Here is a 22,835-nt window from a genome sequence, read left to right on the forward strand (position 1 = left end):
TCAGCATAGCCAGTAGTTGAAAATCTTGAGTTATTGAAGAATTAAACTAGATAACCTACATGTTTGTGGGATAGTTGCCAAATGTACGTAGTTTAGTTGATGTTCTTGGGTTGAATTATAATTTTTAAATTTAAAAGTATACAAAATGTGATAAAGTATAATTATTATCAGAGGGACATAGGTTATCAGCATTTTACCCTACTAAAAGATCAAGTACATTTGTAATTTAGGAATGAATGAAAGATTAGTCATGTATCAATTATTCCACCTTTTTAAAAAATTGGTTCCTACAGAGGTTTATGAAGGTGTCACAATTCTTTGCTAATGATTCATACTGGACCACTTCTCTCAATCCAAAGATGAGCAGAATTTCCATTGTCTCTGAAATCAATGGAGTAGTTGAGAAAGAACATGATAAGAAGTGTATCATTTAATACAATTGACTCAGCTGCTAAGAGACGGAAGACCTCATTCTCCTCTCCTCAATACCAGCTCAATACTAACATACTTCTGGTGTCTTGAATGGAGTTACCCCAGCATCAAACCAGTGTAATATCATGGAGAATTATATCCATTTAGGCAATGTCAGGAGGTATCCTGGGCAAATGGAAGCAAGACTAGTGGCGGGAACTTAGGATTCCAGAATTGAAGCCAAGTGTCAGCACCCAGCATCGGAGTGAAGAGTCAAGCTGAGGATCAAGCCATATTTAGAATCAGGAATCAGTCCAAGGGTCAATATCAGGTACTGGGGTTCCAGGGACAAGTCATGAGTTATAATCTAAGTCAGAGTGACGGGCAATGCTAGAAGTTCAAGAACTGAGAGTCAGGGCAGGCAGCTAGCTAGGGATCCACATGGTTGCCTGAACTCTTCCAGCTATACCCCATATGTTTTCAAAGGGACAAAAACCTAATTAGGGACAACCACTGTCAGTCAGGCCACTCAGTCTAAACTTCCTATGGTGTTGAGGCTCAGTGGATTGTGGATCACAGGAAGAGACCAGGTTACATCTGCTGCTGGGTAGCACTGGTAGCCATGCAGACACGTGTTCAACTCCAGCTGATGCTTACAGGAACATATGACATGTTGACAGCAAAGCTCTTGGCCAATTGATAGAATTAAATTTCTCAGAATTAGACCAATCATATGAAAGGATGATAACAAGGTAGGGCCAGCAGACCATGGTAGGAAGGGGGAAAAGCAGCTCAGGATGCAGCCCGAGCTAGGGAAAAACAGGAAACAGCTGATTAAACACCAGGGTGAAAGCAGCAGGGAGGGATTGCAATTAATCACTGAGGGCCAGCTGATCTCAAGGACAGCCGTCTGTCCAGGATTTTAAAGAGCTTGCCCAATCAGGGAAGGAGACGGGAGTTACACAAGAGGTGGAAGAGTCAGGGAAGCAGTTAAGAGAGAGAGAAGATGAGACAAGACAGACAAGGAGACCACAGCACATGAAGAAGACATCAGGCAGTGAGGCAGTGGTTCCAAGGAGGAGTTTCTCAATTCTTCTTCCTCAGTGAGACTGACAGCACAAACTGTGGATGCGGGGCAAGGCAAAAGACTGCTCAACAAGCCCAGACGTATGGGTTCAGCGTAATCCCCACACCCACAGCCAGAAGGAGAGAAACAAAACCCTGGCAAGAGATGGAGTACTCTCCCCACAGGACATATCTTTGACCTATCATTTCTTCTAAGCAAGTCTTCTGCTGTGAATCATTTAGACCATAGCACTATATTGTTGCTGCTGTGTTTCATTACTGCATTGTATTATATTGTGAACAGATACTAACCATGATATCCCTTCCTCTTTTCAAAGATTTCTGAGGATTTTTGTCATCTTACTTCTATAGGCAATGACATTTTCATCTATTAGAACAGTGTGATCAGCAAAGTGTCTAATTGGATTTGTGTATCCAAAAATCAAAAACCACCCAGATCATCAGAATACTTAAATGTACTAAAAAGCAAAGCAAAACAAAACAAAACAAAACATGATCTCACAGTTGAATGCTGGGACAGACTGTTGAGATTATGCACAATAGTATGTTGTTTTTTGCAAGATGTTTATCAGCTATAAGAGCAGTGTGCGACTTTTTCTTATTTGGTCTAAAATTCGGACATAGATAAAATAAAATTTTTCATGGGTGAAATTGTGCCAATCACCTTTCTTTCTTTTCCATTTCTGCCTTAAAAACTGAACAATAAATAGCTCTTACTGCAAACATCAGGCAAAATGTATATTACCATCAATATCCATCTTCTTTGCATTTCCATCCCCTAAGGAATCTGAATAGTCCAGTGACAAAACCACCCACAGACTAATGTGGCAAGATGCAGTTATTAACAAGTTATTATTCAAATGTGTATTTTTTTAAAAAAGTTAGTTGGAATGAAATTGACCCCTTCTCAAAGAATCCTCAAGGAGTCCATTTTGGAGCACTTGGAAGAGGGGAAAGTGATCAAAAATAGCCACCATGGATTCACCAGGGGCAAGTCCTGCCTGACTAATCTGATTAGCTTCTATGACAAGGTAACAAGCTCTCTGAACATGGGGAAGTCAGTGGATGTGATATACCTTGACTTCAGCAAGGCTTTTGATATGGTCTCCCACAACATTCTTGTCCATAAGTTAAGGAAATATGGATTGGATCCTTGGACTATAAGATGGATAGAAAGCTGGCTTGATAGTCGGGCCCAACGGGTAGTTGTCAATGGCTCAATATCTGGATGGTGGTCTGTTTCAAGCAGAGTGCCACAAGGCTCAGTTCTGGGGCCTGTGTTATTCAACATCTTTATTAATGACCTGGATGAGGGACTGGATTGCACCCTCATCAGGTTTGCAGATGACACAAAACTAGGGGGAGAGGTAGCTTCGCTGGTTTGTAGAGAGAGAATCCAGAGGGACCTGGATAAATTGGAGGACTGGGCCAAAAGAAATCTGATGTGGTTCAACAAGGAGAAATATAGAGTCCTGCACCTGGGGCGGAAGAATCCCAAGCATTGTTACAGGCTGGGGACTGACTGGCTCAGCAGCAGTACGATGGAAAGGGACCTAGGGGTTATGGTGGATGAAAGGCTGGATATGAGTAAACAGTGTGCCCTTGTAGCCAAGAAGGCTAATGGCATACTAGGGTGCATTAGGAGGAGCATTTCAAGCAGATCTAGAGAAGTAATTATTCCTCTTTATTCGACACTGGTGCGGCCACATCTGGAATATTGTGTCCAGTTTTGGGCCCCCCAGTATAAAAAGGATGTGGATTTGCTGGAGCAGGTTCAGCGAAGGGCAACAAAAATGATTAGGAGTGTGGAGCACAAGACCTATGAGGATAGGCTGAGGGATTTGGGATTGTTTAATTTACAGAAGAGAAGACTTAGAGGTGATTTAATAGCAGCCTTCAACTTCCTGAAGGGGAGCTCTAAAAAGGAGGGTGAGAAACTGTTCTCAGTGGTGTCAGATGGCAGAACGAGGAGTAATGATCTGACGTTGAAGAGGGAGAGGTGTAGGTTACATATTAGGAAAAGCTACTTCACCAGGAGGGTGGTGAAGCATTGGAATGCATTGCCTAGAGAGGTGGTGGATTCTCCATCCCTTGAGGTTTGTAAGTCCCAGCTGGATGAGGTCCTGTCTTGGATGACTTAGTGGGGGTTGATCCTGCTTGAAGCAGGGGGCTGGACTAGGTGACCTCCTGAGGTCCCTTCCAGCCCTGTGATTCTGTGACCCCAGTGGTTCAATAGAGTTTTAGTCATGTCCTCCTCACAGAACAGCCTAGGTAGGTAGAAAATGAAGAATGCAATTTGACACATGTAGGAGAAGAGAAAAACATGATCTGAGGCTAATGCTTCCCCCCACCCCCTAAATTTGTTTCTGGCCAAAGGCTGTGCTCTTGGCTTACTCCCTTTCAATCAGCCACGTGCAAGATAGAATGAAACCATAGAGATAGATACAAGAATTCTTCTCACAGACAAACACTCAAGGGCAATTTAGGATGAGAGGAGGATCAAACTCAAAGGATTTTTCAACCTGTTGTGACAACACTGCCTGTGGTGCCCCCTACTATGAATATGAGGCTTTGGGATTTGTTTTTAGCTGAATAGGAAGGACATTTTTATGAATATAAAGGTGTTTTCTGATTCATATTTAGCTCTCATATTTGGACAAGAGCCAGATGCCAAAGCAAATAGGAATTGCTCCACCTGTTTCCTCAAGTGTTCAGCAAGAAATTTTGATTTGATTAATATTCAGTCAAAAACATTAAGTACAGCTCTATTAAAGAGATGGATAAAGCTTTGTCTCAGACCATTTGAATGTATTCGTTCAGTTTATTTATAAATTAGAGGACTTTTTTAAAATGATGAGTGTAATTTTCTCTGTCATCATGGAATTCTTAACCAATTTAATATTAGTGGTGGTATTTTTTTCAGTGTTGCAAAGAATGAATGAACTAGTTAAAATTAAACTTGATCTATCAAAAAGTTTAGCATAGCACTCCTTCCTATGACTAAACCGGGCAAGTATAATCAAGTAGTATGCTTTCTCAGGTTAGAAATCCCTTATTAGATTTTCTCTGGTCCCTTGTCCTCCCGGAAGAACAGAACATGAAACTGCAGTTGGGCCCAACACTATTACAATACTCGATTTTGTACGTCCCTGGAAGTAGCTCTTGGATAGCTTGTCTTGTATTGCAGAGTTTGCCACTAAAAATTTGCACAGATGTTGTTTACTTTAAACACTTTTAGGTCAGATTTTGCACATTTTACTGAAGTTGCCTCATTGCACTTAATGGCATAACTCGAGTAAGGGATTTGAGATGAAGCTATGCCTATGAAACGGATAAAAATACAGATGCAGACAAATTTGATTTTAAATTTCTCCTTTCTAAAATGTATAAGTAACTATACACTGTGGCTGGGTCTACACAACACTCTGCCCAGTGCCGCTGCCAGCAGAGCTATGCAAAATGAGCTTCTTGGGTTTGCAAATGGCGTGCCATTTGCATACTCCTGACACTCATTACCAGAGCCCTGTGAGAGTTTGGAGTCGGCAGAAGGGAGTGCCGGCACTGCAGAGGCTGTGTAAAAATGCCTGTGCTGGCTAAGCCCCCTCTGTCGCCAGTCCCTTATACCTCAAAAGTTTGAGGAATAATGGACTGGCGACAGAGGGGGTTTAACCATCACAGGCACTTCCACACAGCCTCTGCAGTGCCGGCACTCCCTTCTGCCGACTCTGAACTCTCACGGAGCTATGGTAATGAGCTTCAGGAGTATGCAAACAGCACACCATTTGCAATCCCGAAAAGCTCATTTTTCATAGCTCTGCCAGCAGTGGCACTGAGGAGAGTGCCATGTAGACGCAGCCCGAGGAGCAATAAAAATGGCCATTCTGGGACAGTCCAGTGATCTTCCAACCCAGTATCTTGTCTTCTCTTTCTTGTGCCCTATCAGTTGTCTCTTTTTTCAAGCTGAGTGGTTGGCTTTTTTCATCTCACCTCATATGGAAGCTGCTTCATACCCTTACTCATTTTTGTTGCCCTTTTCTCAACCTATTCCATTTCTAATATTCATTTTTGAGATGGAGCAATGAAAAACTGCACATAGTATGCAAGGTGGATTTATAAAGTTGCATTATGATATTAACTGCCTTATTCTAGATCCCTTTCCTAATGATTCTTAACATTCTGTTACTTACTTTGACTGCTGCTGTGTTTCTTAGATTTACAGTTTATGCATCTGTCTCATAGCAATGATTAATAAAGATAAGACTTTCTTGGAAAACTACATATAAATATAAATAAATATAAATATACTTCTGAATTTCAGATGCTTCAGAACTTCATATTCATTTGGTTGTGATTGATCAATATTTTTTCTGGCCTCGTTCAGATGTATAGTAGAAGTTTTATAACTTCAGGCTGGACTCATAGGATGTGGCCACACTTGGCCAAAACGTCAAAATAGCCATGTGAATGGCCAAATTGGAGAATACTAATGAGGCACTGAAATGAATATTCAGTGCCTCGTAAGCATGCTGCAGGCCATGGCACTTTGAAAGTGCTGCGTTTCGCTTGCGCGCCGCTCATCTACACAGGGGTGCTTTTCAAAAGGACCCTGCAGACTTTGAAATCCCCTTATTCCTATTATAGTAGGAATGTAGGAATTATATGTAGTTTTCCAAAGAAAGTCATATCTTTGTTAATCATTGCTATGAAACAGATGCATAAACTGTAAATCTAAGAAACACAGAAGCAGTCAAAGTAAGTAACAGAATGTTAAGAATCATTAGGAAAGGGATCTAGAATAAGGCAGAAAATATCATAATATTCATTTCAGTGCCTCATTAGTATTCTCCGATATGGCCATTTCGAAACTTTGGCCAAGTGTGGCCACAGCCATATTCTTTATACTTGCTTAACCTACATTCTCTATTCAAGAAACATGGTTTTATGTTGAGATTAATAGCATATGCAGTATATATCTTATAGTCATCTCTGAGAGGTCTGTCTATGGTGTGATGAAGTGTTTTGTAGATAGTCTAAGTTGCTTGCTAACTTGTTGAAGCTGAACTCACATAAGAGACAATTGATTTTTATTTGGGCGTTGATGCCTGCTGAGCATGGCTGTTTCACTAGTGGTGCCATTTTGTAGAAATAGGATTGTGCTTGACCAATCAGCTCTAAACCTCAGGCCATTTTTAACTTCAATTGTCTTTGAAAGAAACATCAAGTTTGCTGTTAAAAGATTACTTATTACTTTCCTAGGAATCTATTAAAGTTAAGATCACTGCTGTCTCAGCAGGATGAATAGCTACTGATTAATGGCTTTAAAATATCAAGACTACATTATTTCACTTTAGCTCCTATGGATAGCTGTCTTCATTCATTGTACTGATACTGAAAACACTACTTAGGTTCATTACCATGTATCAAAGTGTATTCATAATGTGTGTGCTGGTATATTTATAAAGAGGATATATTCTTTTTATTTTAGAGCTCTATTCACTTCTGCTTCCCAGTCAGCAGAGTTCAAATAATTTTAATCTGGTCTAAGTTTTCAGGGTGGAGAACAGCAATCCTGGAACTCAGGGAAAGTTGGAAGGGCTGGCTCTGGGACTACCCAGAAGAGGCAGCCTTGTGAGTGGCAGACATGGACTGGGGACTAGCCTCCCTCCACCAGTTCTTCTGTGCTGCCAGGATGGCAAGGATAAGGGCCCCAGAAGCTATGTAAAAGGCCCTGGAGATCCAGCTGCAGCTGTAGTGGCATTGGTGGCTGGTAGCCCCATCCATAATTAAATCATTAGGACCTTGGGCAGCTGCTTTCTTCTCCTCCTCCCACACACACACATATCAGTAGCCTTCTACATTTCTTTCCATTTATGGTCTTTGCTTCTGTCCATGACCTCCAAATACTCTGATCAGAGATTGAGACTTTATGTTACTGTACTTTTCCTTTATGCTTTAGTTTTCTGTATGTTCTCTTCATTGGTTCACACTTAAAATTCCTTAAAACAACGAGAGAAAAAACAATCAAGGCCTAGATTTTTCTCCCTTTAAAGTAAAACACCAAATTCCTGTTGGCTTCAATATACGTAGGATTGGACCCATAATGTACATTTAGTTTTTAGCATAAATGAAAAGACCTTACTGATGTAAAGAATTCAATAATGTATATTATTAGAGCTTAACTAACAAATTAATTTTAGTATGATTTCTTAATGTCGGCTTTCCTGACTGCACTGAAGTCAAAGTTTTACCACTGACTCAGCAGGCCTAGGGTTACAATGTAATCAGTGTGGCTACATCTATTCAAATGGTTTTCCCAGCAAAACTTGGCTTTTGTTGGGAAAAACCATGGAGCATATACATACAAAATGCACTTTGTCAACAATTTGTTGACAAAACCTGTCACGTCCACTGACAGTGTTGTACCTCTCTCCCCGTTCAGGTGTAGCAGCTCTCTTGACAGTATTCTGTCAATAAACAGCCTTGTAGATAATCTGGGGCCCTTCTGTCAACGGGAAGGGCTTGCGGTTCACTAGGCAGCCCTGTTTGCAAAGCTTCTGGTCAGCCATTCTGTTGAGAGACTGCCAGACAGTCTGGTTGCTCTGTTGACAGAGCAGATTGCTCCTTCCATCTGCTTTTATATGTAGATGCAACCTGTTGGCAGAAGTTTTGCTGGGAAATCCCTTCCAACAGTGACTTCTGTTGATAGATGCTTCTTGTGTAGACATAGCCTTCAAAGCAGTGGGTCAGAAAATCTGGTTTCAGATCTATTTTTAAAGTCACAAATGAAATTGTTTGGTTTTTTTCATTGCATCATAATATTCAGTGTGCATCTTATACAGAATTTCAAGGTTGGCAGTGTGCTGCAGAGACCCTCAAAGTTAATCCTTCGGTTGTTTAAATACACTATAAGCTCAGCACATATAGGAAGATATTTTTCCAGTAAACTGCTTAAAACTCCAAAAATCAACCTGGGCATTGAGTGGAAGTAAATTCTGTCAGCTAGTGCATTTGAAGTCAGAGCACTGTAACACTGGAGAATATAATTTGTATGAGAAATTGAATGAAGAGTTTGAATTGTACAAACAGATGTCCTTCACATTTATTATGAATTACGAACTCATCTCATAGTCCTCTTTGGGGGAGTATCCAGGTTATAGTAGGTTTTGGTACATTGTGAGTTTGATAATCTACAATATCTGCTTAACTTTTCTTCCAGTGTCAGATTTAACAAGAAAGCTGGATTGCATTTTAGTAACGTGGGAATGAAAAATAGGAAAAAGGAAGCAGCTGTGATGGAAGTGAACATTCTCAAGTCATTCAGACTTTCAGGATTGAAAAAAACAATGTTACATTTCTGTGCTTATATTTTTTCAGTTTTTTAGCAAAATGTGATATTAAAAAAATCACAAATTTAAAAATGAGCTCTTCAGGGCAGAAATATGAAAATTGTCAGGTTTTGGTATTGACTCCTCTGTTCTGATGAGCCCACCTATGACGATTTTATAAGGTATCCTCTAAAGGTTAAATAAAAAAAAAATAAAATGTTAGCAGAACGGCTTAATAGGACTTTTATTCTCATGTGGATAATAACTGTCTAATAATCCCAATTTTATATATGTTTTTTTAGCAGATAAAAGTGACAGTTCTTGTCCAGAGGAAGTAAGTGATGACCATAGCATCAAAATCAAGAGAAATAAGTAAGTTTTATTATTTCTTAATCCATATACTGTATAGAGAAACCAAAGTATACTATGGATACGGCACTAAGAAGAAACTAATTTAATCCTCACTGCAGTCCTGCATGCATTAGCTGTGACTGCCATTCTCCAAAGGTCTTTTATTTTGTTTGTATCCCTTTGTTAGCTGGTGGCTGGGTAATGTGCGGTGAGGTATTCCCCTGGGTCCTAAACAACCCAGTGTTTTTACTGTTAGAGCAGGCACCTGCTAGCACTCTCACCTATGGCCAGGCTGTAGTAACCAAACGGTTAAAGTTCTTTTCGTTGTGCCGGCTGTGTTGTAGTGACAAAAGGTTTAACAGCAGTCAGGCTCAGAGCTTAACTAGTTACAAGTTTATTAAGCTACAGTTATAAGCGTGTGGTTACAAAAGGCTATTGTCTACTTCTTATATGCTAGCAAAGTACAGGTGTTAACAAGTTACGTTACAATCCAATTCAAAGATATCTGTTACCATCTAACACAATGATATCTTGATACAACGACGTCTAGTTACAGAGCTCTAATTCTTTAGCTGTGCACAAAAAGAATCGGAGACCTAGCATGGGTATATCTTACCCTCTCTGCATCTCTCGATACCAGTGTAGCCAAGCCGGATCGGTCACTCAATTGTGCGGAAAGACGAATACGAGGTTGGGCGTCCCCAGTTGTGGACCTCGGGAGGCAACCACCTAACCCGACCAGCAGGTAGTTGGTGGAATGCACTCAAAGTTAGAGTTCTGCTGGGCCCACCTTTTATACCCCTTTTAGGTTACGTATTCTCTTTCTTATCTATGGTGCCAGATCACACTGGTCTGTCTTTTGTGACGCCAGTTTGTTACAAGGGCATTTCTTACTTAATTTGCACTTGTAAGACAGGAGATAAGCAATTTGAGAGTACAGGACATTCTTTTTGCATGGGCAGAGATTTCCCCTTCTGAGGTGGTTGTGTGTGTGCATCAAATCCATCAATGCCAGCTGGGGTGATTTCTTGAGGGTCTCCCCCCCTCTCTTGTTGAGAGTTTGGCCTGTTAGCCCTTTATCTGTACTTTCTGTTTCTTATAAGCTAGCACAACTGGGCCTCAATGAGGGCATCAAAGACTGTGCTGTTAGCAGCCGTTTCCATGCCCTGTGTGCTCCTCAGTCGGTGGGGCAGTGAGCAAGCTGGCTTGTAAGGGGGAGACTTTGTCTGGCTACACCCTTGTGCTTTGAAAAAGCCATTTTCCGTAGATGCAATTTGCCCTTTGTTTTTTTATCATCACACGTGACTGATTAAATTAAACTTTCAAGAATGATGATTACTGTTAAAAATGTTAGATGAAATCCTGACTCTGCTGAAATCAATATAAGTTTTGCCATGGACTTCCACGGGGCCAGGATTTCACTCAACGTGTCAAATTTTCAGCTAGTTTAACTGAACAGAACACCATCAAACTCCATTCTCAGCAAAAAATTGGCCCCTAAATTGTTCTAAATTTCAAAATGCTTCTACTAGTATTTCTCATTACGAAGCTTCATCCAATATTGTTTTGCACAGTATCGCACCAGAACAAAACAAAAACCATTCCATGCAAAAATAATAAAAAGGAAATGAATGCATTCTGGAGGACAGTTATTAGTGAGGAGTTCCTATCTATTCCAAACAATAGTCTGCTATTTCTAACAGTGCTGGCTGGATATAAAATTATAAAGGATTTCCTGAGGAGTAGGATGTGCATATATGTCAACTGATATGCCTTGGGCAAGTTTTGAGCCATGGTCACTAAGGCTACACCTACACGGCACCCTAAACTAGAAAAAAGATACTCAGTTTGTGCTGTCATATTTTGAGTTTATTTCAAACTAAACAGTGCCAAATATCAAAATAATGTGCTGTTTCGAAGCATCCCTTACTCCTCCTGCAAGAATGTTTCAAAAAATATTTCAAAATAATGTCTGTGTTCCAAAGATGTGGAGTAGGAATTTTGGGATACCAAGGCTGCTGTTACTCTACCATTGGCCCATCCGAGGTGCCATGCTAATAAACCAATTCAGAGCAGACTAATGAGGGATGAATGTGCATATTCAGTGCCTCATTAGCATAATAGTGGCTGTGGGAACAAACTTCGAATTACAGATTGACAGAAAAGATGGGGGCAGCTTCGAAATAAGCGCCCTGCTTCAACATTCCCTTACTCCCCCAGAACTAGATCGGAGTGAGGGAGGCTACATCTACACGTGCACGCCACATCGAAATAGCTTATTTGATGTAGCGACATCAAAATAGGCGATTTCGATGAATAATGTCTACACGTCCTCCATGGCTGGCAACGTCGACGTTGAACGTCGACGTTGGGCAGCACCACATCGAAATAGGCGCTGTGAGGGAACGTCTACATGCCAAAGTAGCGCACATCGAAATAAGGGTGCCAGGAACAGCTGCAGACAGGGTCACAGGGTGGCCTAGCGCTTCTGGGGCAACAGCTAGCCACTCCGTTAAAGGGCCCCTCCAAGACACATGCAGCCTGCACAGCACGCGGTCTGCAGAGCCATAGGCACGCACACCTCGAGTGATGCAGTCATGGACCCCCAGCAGCAGCAGCAGCAGCAGCCAGAGGTCCACCCAGCCGCCCCTGTAGGAGCAGTGCTTGCCCTGCTCCATGCCATGCAGGAGGCAGCTGAGCACATCCTTGCCACAGAGGAGGCACTGCCCGCAGGGGAGGAGGATGCAACCCCCAACCCTGCAGCACCCACCCCCACCCGCCTCATACGCCGCCGGCTGTGGAGCTACGCCACCAGCACCAACTGGTGGGAGCAGCTGGTGCTCGGAGAGTGGGACAACGACCGCTGGCTCCAGAACTTTTGGATGAGCCGGCAGACATTTCTGGAGCTATGCCAGTGGCTCACCCCCGCACTGAGGCACCAGGACACCTTCATACAGCATGCCCTCAGCGTCGAGAAACGGGTCGGCATTGCTGTCAGGAAGCTGGCCACTCCAGACAGCTACTGATCCGTGGGCCAGCAGTTTGGCGTCGGCAAGGCCACCGTCGGGGCTGTCCTCATGGAGGTAAGAGGACCCACGGGGGGAGGGGGAGGCAGCCCTGGCAGGGGAGGGGGGCCCTAGCAGGGGAGAGGAGGGGGGCCCCGGCAGGGGAGGGCCACACACACCTGCACACCCCTCACTGGTGCTCTCCCATGTGCTTCCCCTGCAGGTCATCCACGCCATCAATGCCCTGCTCCTCCACAGGCTCGTGAGGCTTGGGGACCCGGATGCCACCATCGCGGGCTTTGCCACCCTCGGCTTCCCCAATTGCCTCAGGGCTCTGGATGGGACCCACATCCCCATCCGTGCCCCGGAGCACAGTGGTGGACGCTACTTAAACAGGAACGGCTACCATTCTGTGGTCCTCCAGGCCTTGGTGGACAGCCGGGGCCGTTTCTTGGACATTTATGTGGACTGGCCTGACAGCACCCATGACGCCCGGGTATTCCGGAACTCGGGTCTGTGCTGCTGGCTGGAGGCGGGGACCTACATCCCCCAGCGGGAGATCCCTGTGGGGGGCACCACCATGCCCCTCTGTGTCATCGCAGATGCGACATACCCCCCCCGGCCCTGGCTCATGCACCCTTACACGGGCCATCTGTCAGCCAGCCAGGAGCGCTTCAACCTGCACCTGAACCACGCGTGCCAGGTGGTAGAGCGCACATTTGGGTGCCTCAAAGGGCGCTGGAGGTGTCTCCTCACCCGCCTTGATGTGGGCCCCACCAACATCCCCCAGATTGTGGGCGCTTGCAGTGCCCTCCACAACCTGGTGGAGAGCAAGGGGGAGGCCTTCTTTCAGGGCTGGGCTGTGGAGGCCGGCAGGGCCGATGTGCAGCCACCCGCTGCCCCCCAGTTGCCAGGTGGACCCCGAAGGGACCCGGTTCCGGGAGGCCCTGCGGGCCCAGTTCGACGAGGCCACGGGGTGAACGCTGGCAGGCCCTCCACTGCACCCCCACCATCCTCCACAACACTCCCTGCCCCTACGCCCACACCACAGAGCACCCAAGAGCACACATCCCCCACTTTTCTTGTAAATAAAAGCAGACATTTGTTCGTCAAATCAAATATCTGTAGAACTCTTATTATTATTATCAAGACTAACTATTTACAGGCAAAATCAAAATTATATATATGTATTATAAATAAGATAAGATGAAAGGGGAAGACAAGGAAGGGGAGAACTATATACATGGGGGGGCAAGGATCAGCATAACAACAGGGGTCTAATATAAAAACTATTTACAAAAGAACATTAAACTGGGGGGGAAGATATACAAAGGGGGGGGCCACGTCCTGGGCCCCAGACCCCCTAATGTCCAGCGCTGGGGGTGGGCGGCCGTGACCCACGCCTCGGCCTCAGCCCTGGCCGGGGCTGGCTGGGGGCTGGGCGGACTGGTAGATATGGCCAGCGAGTGTCAGCTGGCCCCAGGTTCCCCTCGATGGAAGGGCCCTCGGTGGCGGGTGGCGGTGCGACAGCGGACAGCGCAGCGGGTGGCGCAGCGGGTGGAGCAGGCAGGGCAGGCGCAGCGGCAGCCGGCATGGCATGGGGGGCCAGGTAGTCGGCAATATGGTCAAATGTCCACATGAAGGCCCCCCCATGCCTCCTGGCGCCAGGCCAGCACCTGCTCCTGCAGCTGGAGGCGGTGCTCCTCCACCCGCAGCCACTGCTCAGCTACCTCCAGCTGCCGACGTTGGATGGCCAGCAGCTGGGGGTCCGTCGCCGTCAGGTGGTGGTGCTGGGTCCGCCGTCGTCCCTGCCGTGGGGCTGGTCGGTCCTCCGCTGAGGGGCTGGCCTGGAGTGATGACCCTGGTGGGCTGTCCGGGACCACTGACACCTCGCCAGCGCCCTCCGGTCCTTCCGATGGTGCAGCTGCGGAACACGGGGAGGGGGGAAGAAGAGTGGAGACAGCCGTTAGTGTGGGCCCTGAGCCGTGGCCCTTGTCCCCCCACCCCTCTGCTGCTGGTTCCCCATCCCCGTCCCCGGGAGATGCTGCTGCTGCTGCTGATGGGTGTCCCACCCCCTCCCCCTGGGGGACCCTAGAGGTTCCGCTCCCCCCAGACCCGGGGATGGGGCATGGCACTGTCGTGCTGGGGGCCAGGGGCTGATGCACTCTTCTGAGGGACATGCCAGTGTTGTCCTTGGGGCCATGGTCATCTGGGCATGTGGAGGGTCCTGGTCATATCTATTACCCCCACCCCTCAACCCCGGGGGTGTGCACTGGGGGGGTACATACCTGATGGTCCACTCCCACAGTTGGGGGACACCCAGTGGGCGGACGCCCTACTGGAGCTCCGGGAGGGTATGGCGATCCTCAGGTGGGCATCGCTGGAGGAGGACTCCCCCTCCTCCTCCTCCTCCTCCGGTGCCCCGGGGGTGGGCTTCTGGGGGGGCCCCCGGGGTGTGGGGCTTGCCTCCAGGGCGGACTCCGCCTCCGTGGCCTGCTGGAGCTCGTCGGCCGAGGTATTAAGTGTGGCCGGAAGGGAGGAGGTTTGCCGGGAGCCCAGGATGTCCCTGAGCTCCCTGTAAAAGGGGCAAGTGACAGGGGCGGCCCCAGATCGGCCAGCCGCATACTGGGCCCAGGCGTAACCCTGCCGCAGCTCCTTCACTTTACTCCGGAGTGCGGGCAGGGTGACCCCGGGCAGCCAGGCCCTTGGCCAGCCGAGCGAACGCATCCACGTTCCGCCTCTTGTTCCCCATTACCTGGAGCACCTCCTCCTCACTCCAGAGCCCCATCAGGTCCCGAAGCTCAGCCTCCATCCAGGAGGGGCCCCGCTGCTGCTTCCCCGCCTGGCTGCTGGGCTGGGAGGCCTGGCTCCCCTTGGGTGGGGTCCCTGGGGGCACTTGGGGGGCTGGAGGGCGGCCATCGCGGCGGGTGGCTGTGTGTGGGCGTGGAGGAGCGTGCAGGCTGGCCGCGGGGCTGTGCTGCCACCTGCACACTCTCCCAGCTTCCTGCACAGGAAGGCAGGGGGCGGGGAGTTTTAAGGGGCCGCTGCACGCAGCGACCATCGAGCTCAGGGCTGGAGAGAGCGTCTCTCAACCCCTCAGCTGATGGCCACCATGGAGGACCCCACTATTTCGATGTTGCGGGATGCGCAACGACTACACGTTCCCTACTTCGACATTGAACGTTGAAGTAGGGCGCTATTCCCATCCCCTCATGGGGTTAGCGACTTCGACATCTCGCCGCCTAACGTCGATGTCAACTTCGAAATAGCGCCCAACACATGTAGCCATGACGGGCGCTATTTCGAAGTTGGCGCCTCTACTTCGAAGTAGCCGGCACGTGTAGATGCGGCCGGAATGTCAAAGCAGGGTGCTTATTTCAAAGCTGACCCCATCTTCACCGTCAATCAGAAATTCAAAGTTTGTTTGCGCAGCTGCTATTATGCTAATGAGTCCCTGAATATGCATGTCAGAGCCTCGTTAGCCTGCTTCAAATTGCCTCATTAGCATGGCACCTCTGACAGCACAAAGGTAGTGTAGCAGCAGCCCAAGATATCCCAAAATAGCTCTGCCATGTAGACATAGCCTAAGTGTTTCTGTGTTGTTTACAAGATGGACATTGTGGAGGTCATTATCTTCCCATTTACACAACTTTTCTACCACTATAACTTTTATTGATTTAATTCGAGTTCCTCTTGATTATTCCTGCCCCATAGAGGTCACTGACAGTTTTGCTATTGTCTTGAATAGGCCATAATTTCTTCCTGTCAGTGTAAGTGCATATTTTCAATATTCTAGTAATGTGAGTTTTGTTAAAAGACAGAATGGGAAAGTGTTAAAGTCTCTCACTGTTAATATCCCCAAATTAAAGATTCCAAGAACTCTTAACACAGATTGTTCTTCTTTAGTAATCTCAAGCAAACCATACTCATTCCATTCCTATCAAAACAAAAAAGTAGTAAAGTAGCACTTTAAAGACTAACAAAATAATTTATTAGGTGATGAGCTTTCATGGGACAGATCCACTTCTTCAGACCATAGCCAGACCAGAACAGACTAAGAAATGGGTCTGTCCCACGAAAGTTCACCTAATAAATTATTTTGTTAGTCTTTAAAGTGCTACTTTACTGTGTTTTTGTTTGATAGTATATAGAGTAGCGCGGCTTTCTCTGTGTTACTAATCGTTCCATTCCAGTGTGTTGTTAATATAAAATGTGCTATCCAGAATGTCAGGTCAAACAGTGACTCTTCCACTGCCTACTTATGAATAAAGATTATTTCTCCCATGAGCATTGAATTTCCATTATTTATTCATATTTTAAAAGGTAACTCTTTATGATGTTGTATCTTCTTTACATTCAAAAGGACACTATCAAAATTGGGAGACCCCAGATGTGACCTACCTTTTTGTCTATATTTTCTTTGCAAAGTCCATGAAATATATATTTTTTGTTCTAAAACAAGTGCCATTCAGACTGAGGCAGTCAAATGTTTCCCATCACCCTGGCTCCCAAGCTACCGAATTGTAGCACAGCCTTCCCCATACTGTGCACTACAACAGCCTGTCTATACCACTTGAACAAATATAACTCCTCTGGCTTACCGCCAGCCATTCCTCCTCACAGCTCTCATTGTGTATCCAGTACACAGATAACTTCCACATCAAACACAGAGGCCATTTCTACACGAGCCACTAGTTCCGGAAGTGGCATGCTAATAAACAGCCTAGAAAATGCTAATGAGGCCTAGCTGTAAATGTCCAGCACCTCATTAGCATATGGTCACATGACTGGAAGTCTGGAAGAAGCTTTTCCAGGCTCCTCCAAACTCCAAATTTTCAAGAAAATGGGGCTTCTGGAAGGAGCATTTCCTTCCAGGAGATCCCCCGGGGGCCGTGCTTCTACATGGCTATTTTGGAGTCCAGAAGAGCTTCTTCTGGATTCTGAATCACATGACCATATGCTAATGAGGCACTGGAAATTTACATCTGGGCCTCATTAGCATTTTCCAGGCTTTTCACTAGCATGCCACTTCCAGAAAAAGTGGCACGTGCAGAAAGGGCCAGAGTGAACAAGGACCTCGGAAGCCCCTGGGTGATTAATAATTACTGTAGAGTACTTTATATTGGCTATCCACATCACAAATGAATTTTGCCCATATTGAACTGTACATAAAGCATGGCAAGGTATATTTTTTACTCTTTTCTCCGAGGGTAATTTGATTCACAAGCAACAGAGGCTGCTATAGAAGAATAGAAGTCAAAATAGAACCTAGTAAACAATAGTGTTTATCTTCCTTTCTTTATTCTGTTGGTCTTTTTACATTAGCTTTATTAATTAAATATATCGGAGAATGATATAGGATCCAGATGACTTTCCTGAAGTACTAATGATTATTCTGGTGGTCTGTGCACCCTACTGATGATAGAAATCCCATCATATGTCCTTTCAGTATATTTTCAGCCTATTCAGATTATTGCTCCAACAAGTAAACAAGTATCCTCAAGCTGATACCTGATATTAGTTGTTTCTGGAGCAGTTGGCAGCACTGAAAAGCCAACAGCACCTGGAATTGAAATACAGCTGCTTAAGTTCAGTGGTTGCCCAGGAAGATGTACTGTACCTGAAATTAGAATTTATTTTAAAATGATGGCATACAGTTGGTAGTAAGAGATGAGACAGAAATACCCCATCTCAGAAACAGCAACAGTTTGCATTTTAAAGAAATGCATCTTTAAAGCTCTACAAATCCTACAAATCCTTGCTGAAAAGGCTGCAGCATATTCTTCATTCCTAATTCCATGAAGGCAGTCAGGTTCACTGGCTTGAGGGTAATGGCAACAGAGTCTTGGCTCTACCTCCTCCCTGTTCGGTTTGGACCATATGTGCCATCAAGGGAGTACAATGGGAGCTGTCCCTGTTTCCTTGAATGCAAAGACATGAATTGTTGCTGGCAGTCTGTTGGGCTGCTCATAGTATTGGTTGATTGTCTCCCTTCCTCACACTGTGGACCCACATAACAGCCTGGTGGAATCTTTATCTGCAAATGTGTAATACAGTTATTCCCCACCTCCCCTTAAAAGCTGGTTGGATATTTTTCAGTAGTTAATATTCCTGCCATAATAATGTGGTTATGAATGTGTTCCAGAGACTCTTAGGATTGGCAGTCATATCATTGGAAAGTCCTTGTACCTGTAGGAAGGCTTCAGATATAAACTGTCATTTGTGCTTTGTAAAACTAGCTAATAGAAATACTCATGAAAAACACAGACCAGATTTTCAGTTGTGATGTTGGAATATGGTGGACCACAGCAAGGAATTGCAGCTTCTAATCTGGGGTCTAGTTCTACATTGACCCCAGGCCTGGTATATTTTATTCGCCTCTGGGCTTCTCTATATCAAATGTGAGAATTTAGAAAGTGTAGAAATCTAGTGAGATTCCTCTTCTGTCAAGATAAATCTATCAGATTGATCTTCTTTCATCGTCTATCTTATCCTATGATTCTTGTCCCCATGGAAAATTCATGATATTCAACTGCAGATCCCCACACAACTAAGTAACACCAGCCTATGTATGAAAAAAGTACTTCCTATATATGTTTGGGGCTTTTTAGGTTTCAAAAACTGTGATGGGAATAGAATAAAAAGTAAAATAGCCTATTTAAATGTGTCCTTTATCTGTAAATTTCCATATTTGAATGTGTTCTGTCACTACTTCAGTTGCCTTTGTAGTTTTGATTGTGAATAAATGAAGACTCCATCTGATTTAAAAGATTGTTTTCAGTTAATCAAACTAAAGGGGAAACTGTCTCTCCTGCTGTCTTAGCTGATTGCATAGCATTGGTTTCAGCTTGAAAAAGCTCTTTGTGGATACAGTAAATTGTAGTGGAAGGTTCATGGATCGTATTACAAAATATTATGTTTTAGGGAAAATGAAATTTGCTAATACAATATAAAAGTCACCATCATAGTATGAAGAGTAACAATTTGATACCTTTGAAACTACTAGTGCTATATCATACAATTTTAGTATGATTTAAGTACAATGCAATTATTGAAAATAGAGAAGTAATATGTTAGGAATCATATTGTATTACTGATTGATGTAAATTGTCAGCTTGAAGAGTTTATTGTAACTTGTTGAAATTGTGCAAGTAAAAGCCCTTTAGAGAGTATTTCTTCCTTCCTCCAATCCATGGTTAACAGTTTCAAGAGTGGATGCAGAAAACTGGTTATCTTCAATGAGAACCACAGTGCCTTTGATAATCTTATTACCTTTATTAAAGAGCCTACAATGAAAGAAAGCACCTTTACTCTAGCACTGATGTCTGAAAAAAACAGACTGTATTATCACCTCTTTCAGCCTTAATTTTAACGCTGGATCAGGATATTGAAAAATGTTAGACATGGGGATAAGGCAAAACATTAATCTAGATTTATACTTCCACAATTCAACTATGGATGTTCTGATTCAGGGCTTTAATGTGGACCTTTTTGCCTTTGTAATGCAGTTTAGTAAAGGCCACAAGTCATTCTGTTCTCAAGGATGACTGGTGGTCTGTATGATGTGAGTTTGTGGTTTCACTTTTGTCTATGTGAACAAATGTTTGCTTTACACAAAAAAAAGCAAGCACAAAAACTAACACCCCCACCCCCAAACTGCTAATGACAGTCCTATTGACAGCTGCAACTTGAAGTTTAGTTTTAATTAGCCTATTGATAGAGGTACTCATCACAAAGCCAGTGGTAAGGCAGAGCTTGTACTACAAATGCAGTAGAAAATAGTGAATTTTAGTTTTCAAGTTATGCGTGTTATTTTGCTGTTTATGCATTTTGCTGGGTAGAGGAGTTGTTAATAGTAACGACCAGACTCAGTTAAATATATACATTGGCCAGATCCTTAGTAGATGTAAATTGGAGTAACTTTGTTGGTTCCTGGTGAAAACCTGTCCATGTATTTTTAATATTTCAGTGATGCATATTGAAGAAAAAAGTGTTCATGCTTTCTTGTTATCTCATACAATCAACACAGTCACCCTAACTGTCTGTCTTCTCCCAGTGAAGCCTGTAGGATAAAAAGCTCAAAAAATGGTAATTAGTTCCTTGGAAATAGCTATTTATTCTAACTTGTATTCACCCTGGAAAATTATTATAAATGGTTCTAAAACTTTTTGTACTGATAGACACACTCTTCACTGATGTCTCATTACAAGTTGTGCACATGTAATAATGTCAAACTGTTCCTCCTATGACAGAATTCAAGTAAATAAAGATTAGTGTTGATTTTTAATCTTAAAAACAATAAGATTGCTTTCTCCAGTCACTTTTCTGAAATCTTCACTCATTGTCATAAATAATAGAGAATAGTGGTATTACCATCACTTGAAGAGCAATGTAGCGTCTAGTTGTTCCATCACGTGTTCTGTCCTTACAGAAATACTGCATTTCCATATAGATAATTGTTCTGAATCTTCCATGAAGGACCCTCAAGAACCATTCAATTTTGGGAATTATAAACAGAAGCTAATTAGCTGTCAATATTTTAGCCTGTGTACAAAGAAACCTTGCATCTAAACCTCTTTCTAAAGAAATTTGAGAGTTAAACAATGTACAATGTGTATTTAATGAACCTTTCATATCTTACATTGTTAAAGAATGGATGAGCCCCAGAATGCTGATCAGGAGACGGTTGAAGAGGATGGGAAAAATGAGAAAACATCAGCACAACAGATTATACTTCCTTTAGAGCAACGCATTGCCCACTTCCGAGATATGCTTCTGGAAAGAGGGGTAAGTAAGAGGTTTTGATTAAGTGAGTCTTGTAAATTATGGAAATACTATATGTAATCTCAAATCTATAGAAAGCAGCCTGGAATTGTAACCCCCACATTAATTGGAAGATTTTTTTCCTTTCTTTATGACATGCAATTTTATGTCACTTTTCTGTAAACATTTAGCACAGTGGAATTTTTTCCTGTTACTTATGTATGAAGAAATCATCATAGGAGAAAAACTGATAGAATAAAGGACAAGAGAAAAGGAAAGAATTGTTAAGAAACTTGCCAGTTCTGTAACCTAAAATTCACCAAAGTAAATAATCTCAACTCAGCATTGAGGCAATGACAGTGTTGTAATGAAATTGCCTTATCCTTTGGCATGGTGGCCCATAAAATCTAACAGGAAAAATACGTTGTTTGTCACTACAATATTTTAAAGAGTGGAAGGGTTAATTTTAATATTTTCTTGGTTTTCCCTGTTTTACTTGATCAGTGATGTTCTGAAAATGTTCATTTATTTATTTCTCAATTTCACACTGTGATGTAGGAACAACTGAGTTTTTTTAAAGAAGCACTGAAATAAATAGACCCATCAATTCCCCTCAATTGATTCAAATACTAGGTGACAACATCAATACAACTGAAGTTAATTATACTCATACCTAGTCCCCACAATCCCACATTCAGCCCTGTCCAACACCCATTTTGTCATGAGTCAAAGAGAAAGGTGGACCTGGTTTGTTGCCTTAAAGGCCAATACTTCACCTTGGGGGAAATGAGTTCCAAAGCTCCAAGGTTCTAAAGGAGAACACCTTGCCAGCCATCTACTCTATCTCATACAGAAGCAGGATAGGCTTTAGCTCAGATGCCTCTGTAATGTACACACCTTCTGAGTACAGCGTTTTATCCCTTTCTAGTGGCACTACGAAGGCTTAAAGGAAGATTAATGAGCCTGATCTACAGCCTTAGCTGAAGGTCCTTTGCCTTTTAGCTCACATAGTAATAGCTCATAAATTTAGCTCCAGAGATCCCAGGTTCAATCCTGCACACTGAAGACTGGGGTCTTTCAGTGTAATAAGGGAGCATTCACCTGGGAAATCAAACAGAAAGTCTCAGAAGGGACACATTTCCTCAGTTAAAGGAAGCATGCAACCAAGCCTCAAACCTCCTAGTTGGTCTACTCTGTCCCATCTAGTAGAACAGAGGCTACTTGGGGACAGAGATTAATGACTCTGCTGTACTGCCTTTGCTATGGGGCACAAGTTAGGATATATAAGGTCCTCAGGTTTAATCCTGCCTGACAATACCCAGGGTCTGCTGGTGTTATACCTCCACTGAATGCAAGTGTAATATATTCACTTCTTGTGAATAGTGTTTTGTTGGGCACTAGGCAAGGATGAGCAATAAAAGTATTCATAGCTCCACATTTGTCTCCATGACTATGTGTGATGGTGAAACTGGAGCAACAATAGGACACTATGATATCTGCCTGTATCTCTGATCATAGGAACTGAGCCTGATTCCATCTTAATATAGTTGAAGTCTATAAGATAGGTGGACTAGCTGGGCTCAAACCATTTTTTTGCCCATAGCATCAGGGGAAAGCAACACAAGTTATTATAGCCTCATAATTTATGAAGAGAGAAGACAACACATTTCCCCCAAGACATGAATTATCACAGACGGTTATGCTGGGCAGCATGGATGAACAAGTGCCTCTTACATCCTGTGGAGCCCTGGGAATCCACAATTCCTGAAAGTTGTGCAGATTTTGGGAACAGAGGAGCAAATTACACTCAACTGTTGACCCTATGGTAGGCAGCTGGCTGTGAAGTAGACTTTCCTACTCTTATTTATGCCAGTAGTCTGTGTGGCATCAGGCT

General features: G+C 43.9%; 1 protein-coding gene across 1 annotated transcript in view; it reads left to right on the plus strand.

Moving 5' to 3' along the window:
* TCERG1L (transcription elongation regulator 1 like) overlaps positions 1-22,835 on the plus strand; it is a 255,087-nt gene that overhangs the window by 216,658 nt on the left and 15,594 nt on the right. Inside the window, exons 9-10 of the mRNA XM_074999747.1 lie at positions 9,125-9,194; positions 20,830-20,965. Coding sequence (XP_074855848.1) covers positions 9,125-9,194; positions 20,830-20,965 — 206 coding nt within the window. The remainder of the gene's footprint in view (positions 1-9,124; positions 9,195-20,829; positions 20,966-22,835) is intronic.

Source organism: Carettochelys insculpta, chromosome 7 (assembly GCF_033958435.1).
Source record: "Carettochelys insculpta isolate YL-2023 chromosome 7, ASM3395843v1, whole genome shotgun sequence".
NCBI classification, from domain to species: Eukaryota; Metazoa; Chordata; order Testudines; family Carettochelyidae; genus Carettochelys; species Carettochelys insculpta.